Source organism: Oryctolagus cuniculus, chromosome 20 (genome assembly GCF_964237555.1).
Source record: "Oryctolagus cuniculus chromosome 20, mOryCun1.1, whole genome shotgun sequence".
NCBI lineage: Eukaryota > Metazoa > Chordata > Mammalia > Lagomorpha > Leporidae > Oryctolagus > Oryctolagus cuniculus.
This window is the reverse complement of record NC_091451.1, coordinates 20614973-20628545: the sequence shown is the minus strand read 5'-3', so window position 1 is coordinate 20628545 and position 13573 is coordinate 20614973. Positions and strand designations below refer to the sequence as shown.

The window sequence follows — 13573 nt, the reverse complement described above, 5'->3', positions numbered from 1 at the left end:
GCAGAGTGCGCCAGTGCACAGCAGGAAAAAAAATATTCTAACTTCACTCTAACATTTCTTAGTTGTTTTTTTTTTTTTTAATGGAGCTTTGCTAATTTATGTCCTCGCTTGCTCTGTCCGTTTGTCAGACCGTCACATGTCAGGTTTGGCAGCCGCTGTGTCCTCAGGGAAGAGTGGGGGTTCCAGGAAAATGTGGCACCTCCTCATGTTTGTCCTTGTCGTGTTACAACACAGGGCGGTTTGCAGCGTTTGGCTCGCACACCGCTCGGTTCTGTTGCCTAATGCTCACTGAAGAGCGGAGAAGTGCCTCAAAAAACCTCCTGCAAAGCAACTGGGTTCAAAATAACGCGAACAAGCAGCCATGGACAAAATGCAGGGCGGGCACTTCTCGCCACGGCGGTCGGCTGTGTCAGCAGGCGTGTTCCAGGGTCGCAGTAGTCGGGACCCGGTGCAGGCAGGTGGCCAGCCTCGTGGTTACGGCACTGGCTGAGATGCCAGCTTTCCCCATCTGAGTGCCCAGTTCAGCTCCCAGCTCCAGCTGCTTTCCTGGGAGGCAGCCGTGTAATTGGGTCCCTGTCGCCCATGTGCCACACCTGGATTGGGTTCCTGGTGCCTGGCTCTGACCTTGCCCGAGCCCCAGTAGTTGTGGGCATTTGGGGAGTGGACTGACTGATGGAAGCTGTCTTCTCTCTGTCTCTCCCCTTCTCTCCGTCTCCTCTGCTCTCAAATCATCATAACAACCAAAATGTCCCCAGCGTCCGAAGGTTCGAAAAGACTTTGTGAAACACAGATTTCTGTCTGCAACCAGTAATAACAGACCTTGCTGTAAGTGTCTAATAGGCCCCAAGCAGCAGCGAGTGCTAGCAGAAATCTGTAATCATTAGGAAAAAGCATTCTAAAACACCAAAACCCTCAAGCTTGGCCGTGCAGTTGGATGAAAATATAGACATTCCCAACATGTCTCTTGGTATTTGCAAGATTCCAGTTCAACAATAAGGTAAAACATCTTTGTGTAAGCCACTCAAGGAAGGCAGAACCAGAAAACTTAGATTTTCACCAGTAGGTGACTCCTTGGATTAAAAAAAGTTTTACCAAACAAATGTGCACGTGGAGCTGCTGACGTGATCCCTGGAGTGGAAAGGAAAGGGGCTGGGGTGCCAGACGGAAGGCGCTGAGTGGGGAGTCCCTGGCTGCAGCGTCCCCAGACCCGCCAGAGCAGAAGGCAGGAGGCAGAGGCGCAGGCAAGGCCCTTCCCTTCAGGAGTTCCCTGTGGAACTCGGAGTGGAACAGGCTCTGTGACAATTGCTAGGACCACTTGAGCATCCCTGGCTACCTCTCGACAAAGAGAGCCTCAGACAGAAAGATGACGTATTCCTTGTTTCGTTTCCTAACAAAACGGATGGTGTTCCCCATTTGTTGCTGTTCTGGGGTGGCCAGCGGCTCCTGTAGGAGGCTCTCAAGAGAGTGCACAGGGGCCTGCTTCCTTGAGTACCCGCGTGCCCTGCCGGAGTGCCTGCGCTCAAGCCCCCAGTGCACTTCCAATGCCTGCTTCCCCTGGGAGGAAGCCATGTTGGCTCAAATCCCTGGGCCCCTGCCACCCGTGTGGGAGACCCAGATGGAGTTCCTGGCTCCTGGCTTCAGCCTGGCCCAGCCCCAGATGCATGGGGCATTTGGGAAGTGAACCAGTATATAGAAGATACTCCCCCCATCCTTTTTCTCTCTCCCTCCCCCTTTAAATCAAATGAAAAATAAATAAATCCAAATTATTGAAAAGAAACAAAAGTGGAGCCCTCGAGGTGGGGACTGATCCACTTAGAGACCAGAGGTGCCCACACGTGTGTCGCTCCACAGTGACCGACATGCTTTCCCTGTTTCTATTAATGCCAGTAGTTTGGGATTTTTCTCTATCAGTGGGGAAATTGTGAGATCAAGTCAGGATCAAAATACTGAAAATTGTCTCCTTGTTGGGCGATCTGCAATCAGACATCTCCTGGGTGTCTGTAATTCTTTCAAAATAAAAGTTTGACGTTCCCCGCTCAACCATATGTTGTATTGTATAATACATAGTATAATAGCTGCTATATGTAATGGTATAACTATATTTGAGGTATATAATCAATTAGTATATTTTCTTAATTGTTTTAAAGATTTATTTAATTTATTTTGAAAGGCAGCATTAGAGAAAGAGGTAGACACACACACACACACACACACACACACACAGGTCTTCCATCTGCTGGTTCACTCTCCAGATGGCTGCAATGGCTGGAGCTGAACCCATCTGAAGCCAGGAGTCAGGAGCTTCTTCCTGGTCTCCCATGCAGGTGCAGGGGCCCAAGCACTTGGGCCATATTCCACTGCTTTCCCAGGCCATAGCAGGGAGCTGTAGGAGGTAGAGCAGCCAGGACTTGAACCAACACCCATTATTGGAAGCTGGCACTGCAGGCTGGGGCTTTAACAGGCTGTGCCACAGTGCTAGCTCCTTCTTCATGTTTTTAAATATGTTTTTAAGTTGACAAACATATATATTTATGGTGTAGAATATGATGTTTTGAAATACGTATACATTGTGGAATGGCTAAATCAAACAAATCACCACATGTATTACGTCACATGTAATTCACATTAATTAGCTTGATTAAAAAGTTTTTTTAATTTCTTAACTTTTTTATATAAAAGGCAGAGACAGGTAGACAGACAGAGATCTTCCATTGGTTCACTCTGCAAACGCCCACAACAGCCAGGAATGGGCCACACCAAATGGTTCCAGGAGCCAGGAACTCCATCCGGGCCTGCTAGGGGAATGTCAGGGACCCACGCACTTGAGCCGTCACCTGCTGCCTCCCAGGTGTGCATTAGCAGGAGGCTGGAAAGGAGTGACGCCAGGACTCAAACCCAGGCCCTCCTATAAGGCTGCAGCCCTCCTAAGTGGCATCTTAACCACGGTGTCATATACCTGCCCCTAGTATTTTGTGGGTGGTTATCTTTTTATGCTGAGAACGCAGATTGTCAAGCACACAGCACCTAGTTGTTAATGATAGACACCATGGTGTGAACAGATCTCCAGACACGCCCCTCCCCCTAACGAAGTTCTGTGCCCTTTGACCCACGTCTCCCCAGCCACCCCAGCCCCTGGTAACCACCATTCCCGCCCTGCCTCTTCCGCAAGTGAGAGCGGGCGGCATTTGTGCTTCTGTGCCTGGCTTATTGCACTCAGCGCCGCTAATGATCATGCATACAGGTGATGGTACATGGTGGCCTCTCAGAGCCCCCTAGGGCGATGGCTGGGGGTGCGGCCAGGGCTCACAGCTGCACCCCGCCTCCCGGCCTGGGCCCTCTGGTGAGACCTGTCCATGTCCTCCCTCCGCAGCCTCCCCGGTGATTGCAAATGGCCAGCTGGAGTGTCCCCTGGGGTATAAGAGGCTGAACCTGACTCACTGCCAAGGTAAGCAGGAACCGACCCTGCTAGGCACGGGGAGGGAACATGGGGAGGGGACAAGCGCTGAGACAGAAGCACCGCCTGCCCCCACCCCACCCCACTGCAGGTGCTTCTAAGCCCCAGCTAGGAGTGGGTAGGGGCTCCATTCCAGGAGCCTAAGGAAGCGGGGAGATGGGGGAGCCACAGAGGGGGCCCAGGGAGCTGTGCCCACCTCTCCTTCCCCTTCCCACCCGGCACAGGGCAGGGCCCTCCCTAGGCCGACCCTTCACCCCCACTTCCCTCCAGGGCTGGTGCGAGAGGACACGGGGGATGTGGACGGGGGATGCGGGGAGTTTCCACTGCCTGGTGGTGGGTGGTCAAGTGGGGGCCTTTGAGGGCTTTACCCAGCAAGGTCCCTCCAGCTGCTTGGGCTGGGCTCCCACCTGCCTCGGGCCCCAGCCAGGGAGGCAAAGGGCAGGGCGCGGCTGGCACAGATCAGGGAACATGAAGCCCGGCGCCCGCCCTGGGCTGTGAGCGGCAGTGTCGGCTGGGGTGCAGTCAGAGGGCCCACAGAGGGGCTGGGCCCTAGGGGCACCTTGGGACAGAGCGGGGAGGTGGGATGCAGCGATGGCTTTGTTACTGGTAGGTGGGAGTGGGCCCCAGATGACCAAGGGCCCAGGGGCCTTCACTGGTTGGCAGCTGCTGGCTCCGAGCCCACTGACTGGGGCGCAGCAGGGGTGTGACACGAGCAGGGTCTCCCTCCAGTGAGCGGCTCCTACAGCTGGCGGAGCTCTGGCAGCTGGACAGGTAGCTGTGTGTCTGGCTTGCTTTGGGGGAAGCTGGGCTCGAGACAGGGGGCTGCCCCAGATGGCCTCCTAGGACCCTCTCCTGCCCCCCCCCCCCAGGAGAGAGGCGCCCGCTTCTGTGGGGTGCTGGGCTGCAGAGATGATTTCTGGCCCACGAGTAAGAAAAAGGGATCAGACAAGGCAAAAGAGCAGACCACGGCAGGGCAGTGGGCGGTGGGGTGGTGGCCGAAACCTGCCCGAGCGTGGAGAGCCTGTGCACATCTCAGTTGGCCCCGGAGGCCTCTCCTCCTAGCTAGGGCCCCCAGGTGGAGCTGAGGGTGACTCTGCCCTCACTCCACTGAGCCCCTGCCCTGCCCAGAGCACCCTGCCCCTGAGCGTCCCCCTGCTCAGGTCAGTGGTTCTCACCTGACACCTGCTCACCACCACCCCCACACGTACCACCCCCCTCTCTCTCCTTCCTCCCTTCTGATTTCCATGGAGTTTTTTGGGCTGTGGGGTTTACCATGAGCTGCAGCCATGGTGCTAGGTGCTAAGTACTCAGAGATGGGAAAGACACAGTCCCCGGCCCTGGGTGAAAACAGACACCTGAACAATCGCACACAAGGAGAGAAGGTTCTTGATGGAAAGAGGCACTGGGTGCTATGGGATCCCACGGTGAGGGGCCCCTCCCAGACTGAGAGGATCAGGGAAGGCTTCTTGGGAGAGGCAGTACCGAAGGAAGGACTTTGAAAATGAGTACGAGTTGGCCAGGTAAAGAGCTGCAGGCCTTCCAGGCCGGGGGAAGAGCGTAAGGAAAGGAACAGTGCTGGCTGGCTGCACAGCCTGAGGGAACACTGTGTGCACACCCCGGGCACAGCCAGGAAGGACCGCAGGGCCTCATCACAGCCACCTGCTCACCCAGCCCTGGGGATGGGGAAGGGGAGAAGGTAGGAACCAGGGGCTTCCCGGAGGAAGGGAAGACGCAGGGAGGCAAGTGAGCTTTGGGTTCCCGCACGTCCCCCTGGCCGCTGTCTGGGAGTGCACGGATTGGTTTCCCTTCCCAGCTGACAGCGGCATCTCCCTGGGACCCCCGTCCCCACGGGGCGTGCTGCTAAGGACCTGTCCTCTTGGTGCCCGAGCTGGGTCATCTCTCAGCCCTTCATTCCTGTGCTTGGTGCCAGCTTCCCCAGTGCCCATGGCTTCGCCCGCCTCAGGGGAGGGGCAGGGTGACCTTCACACAGCCTCCTTGTAAGCAGCTCTGCTGTGTCACGGTCCACAGAGGCCCCGTTGCCAAGGCGCCCCCTCCCCTTCTCAGAGCTTAGAGAGCGTGGGTTGGGATGTGTCCCGGGGCAGGAAGCCACGTGGAGCCTCAAGTTCCCAAGGTCACAGAGGAGGCTGCTGTTCCGCCCTTGTTTGATGGACAGCTGTGTACTTGCTGACCTTGGGGGGCTGTGGGGGAGCTGCCTGGACAGGGGGCTCACAGGCACCTGTATACTCATCCTCCCAACACTCTGCCCGCCCCGCCAGCCCCTCCAGCCCCTTGCCTCAGCCTCCTGTGTCTAGGCCAGGGTCCCTGGCACCTGCAGCTCTCTGCACACATGTTTCCCCAGTCTTGAGCCCCACACACAAGCTTCAGGGACCCCTCCAGGAAGGCTAAATAGGGCAGACTTGGCAGCCCATCGCCTGCTACCCTCCAGCCCTGAGAGTGCTCGGGGCCAGTCTCCTCTGCATCCTGGGGGGCCACATACAGGCCTGGGGACACTGGGCAGGTCACTCCTGGGGCCATGGGGACACGTGGGTCTACTTCACAGCATGTGGCATACAGTAGGCACATCTTAATTGTTAGCGTTAGTACCAGCCAGTTACTGCTCCAAGTGGTTTGCCAATTTTATCGTATCTATCGTATGATCCTTCTAACAACACTCTCTGCTGCTATCATCATCCCCATTTTACAAATGAGAAAACTGAGGCCCCGAGACAGGGATCACCTTTAGTCAACAGCCACTGTCTTCCCAGTGCTCTCTTATCTGGACAAAGCATATGAAGGCCCCGCCCAGTCCGTCCCCTCCCCCAGGTCTCAGCGGGGGCGGGCACCTGCTCATCTCCTCCAACTCTGCAGATGTCAACGAGTGCCTGGCCCTGGGGCTGTGCCAGGACTCGGAGTGCGTGAACACCAGGGGCAGCTACCTGTGCACCTGCAAACCCGGCCTCATGCTGGACCCGTCGCGGAGCCGCTGCGTGTGTGAGTGCTGGCGGGGCCCAGGGCTGGGGGGACACCCGGGCTCTAGCCCAGGGCTGTTGTCTGCTGTTCAACTTGGAGTTGGCCCAGTGTCCCGCCCCTGGAACAGAGCCCGCTCCTACTGTCCTTGCTGCCCAGGGCATGTCCTCCTCCTGGGCTGAGCAGTTTGAGATTCCTGCTTTCTATTCCTTACTCTGTCCCTTTGTTGCCTTGCATACCCTGGGGGCTGCAACATCTGGCCCCTATGTGGCTGCCTCTTCCAGCACCTGGGGGAACAGCCTGGCCACAGAACTGCAAAGTGACCTTTCCTAAAGGCCACTACCCCCCCCTAGGGCCTTCCCACAATCCACGAGTCCCTGTGGTTCTGAACGTGCCCCCACATTCACGGACATGGATGTGGGATGAGCCGTGAGCATTAGCAAGGTCCCCGTGTGTGCACGCCGGTGCACCAGGGCGGCCGTGGTTCCCAGCTGGGAGGGACTGCACTGGCAGCTCTCCTAGATGGCAGAGCTAGTGCTGTGGCCCAGATGGGGCTTTCCTTGGGTAGGACGGCCCGACCACCTAGCGCTGAGTAAAACCAGCCCCCGCTGGCCTCGGGAGCAGCAGCCCGGGTCGGATTGTCCCCCACCAGCCAAGCAGAGCTGTCTGTGGCCTGCCAAGCCCTCGGACTGCAGACCGCCTGGTGCAGGTCTTGGGAGGCCGTGGAGAAGAACCTGACTCCAGCGCCACTGAGACACTGAGAGCCTAGGAGAGGGGACCCCCCAGGAAAATCAGGGTGCTAATGCAGAATGTGGATCACAGAGGCCGGGCGGGCAGAGAGGCAGGCATCCACTACCATGGCGTTGTCTCTGCCATCTCCATTTAACCCCTGTGGGAGCTAAGGCCTGGGGAGGTCCCGGAGCTCACGGTGCAGCAGGGACCTGGCCTTGGTCTGCCGAGTGTTCCCCAGGATTGGCGATTCCATCACTGTCCTCTGCACCCCAGCTGTCCCCTTACAGTCCGGTCACCCCGCGAGGACTCAGCCTCTCCCACCCAGGCGTGGCCTCTGGTCTCCCCTCGAGACAGGGCATGAGAACAGTCTCTTGCTCTAACTGAATGCCACACACTGGGTGATTTGTGAAGAACAAAGGTTTTTTTGTTTTGGCCCACCATTCTGGGGGCTGCGGCGTCTAAGGGCATGGTGCCCACGTCTGCTGCTTGCCCTCCGGTGAGGGCCTTCTTGCCGCACTTGACCCTGGCAGAGGGCACCACGCAGCCACACGGGAGCTCCCTGGATACCAAAGCCACTCCCGAGGGAATTCATCACCCACGAATCCATGATTGGTCCATGCATGAGCCAGTCATCTCCCAGTGCAAGAGCCCCCCCCCCCCCAAAGACCAGCCACATCTGACTTTGGGGATTAGGTTTCTGGAACATAATGTTTGAGGGACACATTCAAACCGCAGAGAGGGGAGCAGCACACTGTTGCCTACAGTATATGGAGTCAGTGACCTAGCCACCCATCTGTCCATTCCATCAGCAATTACTGAACAAATAGAAGGTGCCTGGGTGCAATGGTGACCGTGACAGGGTCCCCGTCCTCAAACCTCCCCATCAGACCTTCGGTTTTTACCTTGTCTCATTGTCCCAAGGAGGCTGCCTGTGGGTCACTCTGCTCCCCGCTCCACCCCGGGCGCACGTGGGGCCGTCAGCGAGCTCTTGGAAGCTCAGTGCCTGGAGGCAGCAGCTCCATCCTCACTTCCTGTGCTCACTTCCTGTGCTCAGGTGCTCAAGGGTCTCCACGAGCAGATGACACGAGAGCGGGCCCACGCATTCCCTATGGCTGCACATTCAGACTGAGGTGTGAGCCAGGCCAGCCAGGGTGCACGCGGCCAGCCACGCCTGCGCCCTCTGCCCTCCCACCACGCTGTCCTCTCTGGCTGGCACTCACCCAGCCCCACGTGCCCTGTCTCTTGCAGCGGACAAGGCTGTGTCCATGCAGCAGGGCCTGTGCTACCGGTCACTGGGATCTGGCACCTGCACCCTGCCCCTGGCCCAGCAGATCACCAAGCAGATATGCTGCTGCAGCCGCGTGGGCAAAGCCTGGGGCAGCGAGTGTGAGAAATGCCCCCTGCCTGGCACAGGTAATCCCCTGTCCCCATCCCAGCTCTGGCCACCAGGGGTCTTCCTCGCCCCCCACCATCCCCACCCCATCCCGGTATGACCTCCCTCAGTGGTCCAGGCCCCCAAAGGGAGGGAAGGGAGGGCCTGAGCCCTGGTGGGAAAAGGCGTCTCTCAAGTTGTCCGTGGCCGCTGGTTTCACAGAGGCCTTCAGGGAGATCTGTCCGGCTGGCCATGGCTACACCTACTCCAGCTCAGACATTCGCCTGTCCATGAGGAAGGCCGAGGAGGAGGAGTTGGCCAGGCCCTCGAGGGAGCAAGAACAGAAGAGCAGCGGGCCTCTGCCTGGGCCGGTGGAGAAGCAGCCACTCCGGGCAGCCACGGACATCTGGCTCGAGGCCACGAGCCCCCCTGACAAGGGTATCGGGGCCGGGGGGAGGTGACCGGGGGACTCCTCTGGCCCCCAAGGGTGCAGCACCTCAGAGAGGCACAGGGTATTCCTGTCAGGTCCCTGGAGTCCAGCTCTGGGGCCTTAGGAAAGAGAGCTTGGAACAGCAGCACCCAGCCCTGGAACCATCTCTCGTGGCCGGGCGCGGCAGGAAGGCCTCATCCCGCCCTCCCCCATGTTGGGTCCCAGGAACTTGCTAGTGGGGGAAATGGACAGCAGCAGCCTGCATCCCAGCTGATCAAGCCTCTGCCGCCCCTGGCAGAGCAGCTTCTGGGGCTAGGGCTTGCCGCAAAGCCGGAAGCTCTGGCGGGGGCATCCCGTGGAGTTCGGAGGCCACTGACCCCAGCCCTGGGCTTGGAGTCAGATCACTCACTCCGGCTCAGGGCCTTGGACCAGAAGGCACAGGGCTGGAGAGGAGCTGGGCTCCAGCCTCCTCTGGCAGGTGCCCTGGAAAACCATGAAGAAGTCATGCCCAGGTTGCTGGCAGCACTGAGGGCAGGAAGCCAGGCGTGGATTAGGACCGGGAGAACTTCGTGGTCACCAAAACTGCTCCAGGAGTCTGGGACAGACAAGGCAGTGAAGACAAAGCCCAGGGCAGGGGCTAAGGGGCCCAGTGTGGCTGGGAGGCAGGAGAGGAAGGGGTAGGCTACAGGATTGGTGGGTGGACGGGCCCTGGGGTGGGGGTGGGGGTCCAGGGAGGACCTTGAAGGAAAGCAGCAGGCTTGCTCTCCATGAGGGAGAGGTGAGCCGAACTTCCTTCCCCATCCTGGCAAGACCTGGGATTCTGGGAATCTGTGCTGGCCAATTTCGCCCAGGCTGACAGTGGAGACAGGGAGAGAGTCTGTGCTCTCTCCGTAGCTGCTCCTGCTGAGGACCTGTTTTGGGGTGCGGACTGTGAAGCAGCCCCGGCCATGCTCAGAGCTCATGCACTCTCTCTTCCCTTCCCAGGTGCCTCCCCGGCGGCCGGCCAGGTGAGTGACGCCTGCCCCTAGGGAGCTGGGCCAGGGTGGCAGAGAGCTGGCAGTCCCTGAGGCCCCAGGGCAGTGTTCCACAGCAGAGGGAGAGGAGAAAGATGGAGGCTACGTCGGGTTTTACCAGAGCAATGGCTGGTGGGAGGGTTGAGCCAAAGACCCAGTGTCACCACAAAGCGGGGAGATAGCAGGTCGCATTCACAGAGCAGCTGGCCTGCAAGCAGCCTCCCATTTGCCGTGCTCTGGGCCCTTCAGAAAGGAAGTAGGACCTCATCCAGTGAGTCCTGGCTTCCACTGCACAGGGGGTCCAGAGCCTGCTCCGGTTCCTTCTGGACCCTGGGTCCTGGCTTCACCACGCTGGTCCTGTGGCCCTAACTGTTCTACTTACCCTCTGGGTGTCCATTGCCCTGTCTGAGACACGGTGACTGTAGCACTCATACCCCGCTGGTTGAGAGTCTCCCGCATGCCAGACCCTGGCGCAGAACACAGCCTGGCTCACGTCATCAGTGGGCCACTGTCCTGGGAGTGAGCCGGTGTGGCAGGAGGTGGAAGAGGAGGGACCATGTAAGGAGGCGGGTTACAGGCCAAGCTAGTTGAGGTTAAGAGGCTGTTTAAGACTGTGGGCATTAAGTGCCCAGCAAAATGCCCAGCATACAATAAGAGCTCTCCCATACCTGGAATGAATGAAAAAGCAAAAGAGAAAGTTGGATAAGAAGCCCAGAGGAAGGGTGTGCGTCATGGGGGTGACGCTCTCTTGTTCCCATGCAGGTCACAACCAGTGTCGCCCACCTACCTGCCTGGGTCCCAGGTGAGTCCCAGCGGCTCCAGGGAATAAAGAAGGGAGGGGAGGTGGGACCTTGACCTGGTGGTGGAGTGAGCTGGCCCCTGGGGAGGTCATGAATGACCCGACTTCAGAGTGTTCCTTCCAGAATGTCCATATGACTGCGGGCTTGTGAAGCCAGTGAGAGACCCCCAGTGCTTTGCAAATGCTTTCTAGCCACAAACTCTGGATTTCAGGGTGTCACCCAGTGCACAGCTCAGGCCAAAGAGAAAGCACACTCCCCAGGATGGGAGTGGGCTGGGTCCCTGGAGCTCTTTCCCCCGGGGGACCTTGTGCTGCCTCCCTGAACTGAGAGGGTTCTGCAGAGCCCAGCACACCGCCCACAGGCTCAGAGACCACAAGGCTAGATTTCAGCTTCCTGCACCCATGTGCTGGGCACCAACTCCTGTCCTGCTGCCTCTCAAACACCTGAGTCAGTGGCAGAACGCTGTAGGACCCTTTGCAAACAGAAGGAGGAGGAAGCTGCAGTGTGGATCAGCTCTGCCTCCACCCAGCTGGCTGACCTGGGACTGTAGCTGTTTCTGCCAGCCTCCGTCGTCTTGCCTGTGAAATGGGTGTGCTCCAAGACCTCAGCAAGCTCCTAGATTCTCTCTGTAGGGGGCCCGGTCACATTTCAGGAGGCTAGGAAGCTCAAGGGGCGACCCACCCTGGGCGGCACCCCAGGTTCTAGAACAGCAAGGAGGAGGGCATGGCCACTCACCTGCTGCCCTCTGTCCTCTGCAGAGGACGCCACCGGAAGACCAACGCCACCACTGCCTGCACGGGAGGTTGCAGAGCCCCAGGAAGAGGAACAAGTGACCCCTTCGGCCGCTGTGCCTGTGACCACAGGCCCCCCAGGTAGCTGCAGGCAGCCCTCTGGGGCTCTGTGCACCCTGCTTTGGGAGACACGGCTGTTGGGAGCAGGCTCCAGGGCGCAGGTACAAGCAGAACCCCTCCTGCCCAGCAACCCCCATGCAGGCTCTGCGGCCCCAGCCTCGTCTTTCCAAGAGCACAGTGCCCTCCCCCCAGACAAGGAGCCTTGTCTGCGGCCCTGATGAGCCCAGGGGGGCGGCTGCAGGGAGAGGGCCTGACTCAGAGCCCTCCGTGGAAGCCAGGGGTCTCCCGGGGGAAGGCTGGTTTTCGGGAAGGAACGCGGTTCTGATTCTTAAGATTGTTTAGCTGCATTGCTGTCCCTCTGGCCGGCGATGGGGGCAGCTGTGGGGGAGACCCCTGGCAGATGCACCTGGCTCTGGAATGTGGCCTCCTCAAAGGCTCATTGTGTGGGGACAGGGTGCCGAGAAGCCAGGCGGGTACCGTGGCGGCCACCCCCACCCCCACCCCCACCCCGTGCTCGAATGGGCCTGCCCACGAGCTCTCTCCCAGGGCTTGCTGCTCTCTTAACCTCAGGCCCCGAGAGGAAGGTGAGGAGGGGTCTGGATTTCCTCCAGCAAGAGGGGAGCCCCTGCAGCCTGGGGGGACCGTGCAGGAGTAAGATGGGGCATGGCCTCCCTGGGATCCCTGCTGACCTCTCCCCTCCTCTGCTCAGTGGGCCGGGCTGGGCCGGGCTGGGCTAAGCTGCGGTAAAGCCAGGAGGAAGGGACAAGGCAAGGAAGCCAGGCCAGCTCTCGGCCCTGTGGGAGACGGAGGCCTCCCAGCCCCCAGCCTCAGCTTTTTGCCGGATCTCCCTCGTGCCCTGCCATCCCCCAGCCTCACCCCTTTGGGTGCACACAGACTCGGGATTGGCAAGCAGGCCAGAGCGTGCACTCAGTTCAGCGCAGTGTAGCAGAGACTGAGTGTGTTGTGCACCAGCACGGGCCCTTCCCAGCCTGCTCCCTTGGGGATCCGGGTTCCCTTGGAGCTGCGGGGCGGGAGGGGAACCCCTGGGGATGTGGGCTTCAGGCTGTGACCTCAGGGAGCACACAGAGGCTGAAAGCATCCTGCCTTCATTCATCCATCATTCCACCACCCAAACACCCTCCTGTGATGGTTTCAGCAGACTTCGAAGGCCCTCTGCATCCCGCCATGCATGGGCCCTTCTGCCACCCTGCTGCCAAGACAGTCCCTTCTGTGACCACCTCCCTTCTCCCAGGCCACTCTCAAGGTGGCAGCCTGGGTCCCAGTCTGCCTCTCCCATCTTCCCCGGGCAGTTGTCCCCATGCACCCTTCTCCTCAGTCTGTAAAGGAGCCTGCCCGGGGATGACCAGGCAGAGATGCGCCGGGGGTCACAGGGAGGTCACAGGGAGGTCAGGTGCAGGCCTCAGCAGGGAGGCTGCCCACTGGGATCCCGGGTTCCTGGGACCTAGCAGGTCTCCATCAAGCAAGGCATATCTGCAAGTCCATCCCGGGCCCCGGGGTCTTACAGGAGGCCCTGCTGTGCGTGGACAGGGAAGGGCTTGGTTAAGGAGCTATGGACTTCGTTGGTCTTCTGAGGCCTGACCCCTCCCCACCCCTGCCAACTCCACTGCCCTCGTCCACGCCGCACCTGGCTGTAACCTCCACTTTGCCCTGTCTCCCACAGGCATTGACAGATGTGCTGCTGGAGCCGCCACCCTCTGTGGCCCTGGAACCTGCGTGAACCTCCCAGAAGGCTACACGTGTGTCTGCAGCCCCGGCTACCGGCTGCACCCCAGCCAGGCCTACTGCACAGGTGTTCACTCAGGCGCCCTGGGCCGACTGTGTGCCTACTGTAGACGGGAGCGGGGCTGGGGCACCGAGTCAGGGGTCCAGGTAGCAGAAGGCCCGGGCAGTGCTATAGTGTCAGTGAGCTTATGAGGAGCACGGTCCCTGTGGA

The 13573-nt window shown here is 59.4% G+C and overlaps 1 protein-coding gene across 1 annotated transcript in view; it reads left to right on the top strand.

Moving 5' to 3' along the window:
* The window catches only part of LTBP2 (latent transforming growth factor beta binding protein 2), an 86000-nt gene that overhangs the window by 50714 nt on the left and 21713 nt on the right, over window positions 1–13573 (top strand). Inside the window, exons 9-16 of the mRNA XM_008272051.4 lie at window positions 3371–3445; window positions 6323–6445; window positions 8402–8566; window positions 8748–8963; window positions 9940–9962; window positions 10731–10770; window positions 11527–11640; window positions 13301–13429. Coding sequence (XP_008270273.3) covers window positions 3371–3445; window positions 6323–6445; window positions 8402–8566; window positions 8748–8963; window positions 9940–9962; window positions 10731–10770; window positions 11527–11640; window positions 13301–13429 — 885 coding nt within the window. The remainder of the gene's footprint in view (window positions 1–3370; window positions 3446–6322; window positions 6446–8401; window positions 8567–8747; window positions 8964–9939; window positions 9963–10730; window positions 10771–11526; window positions 11641–13300; window positions 13430–13573) is intronic.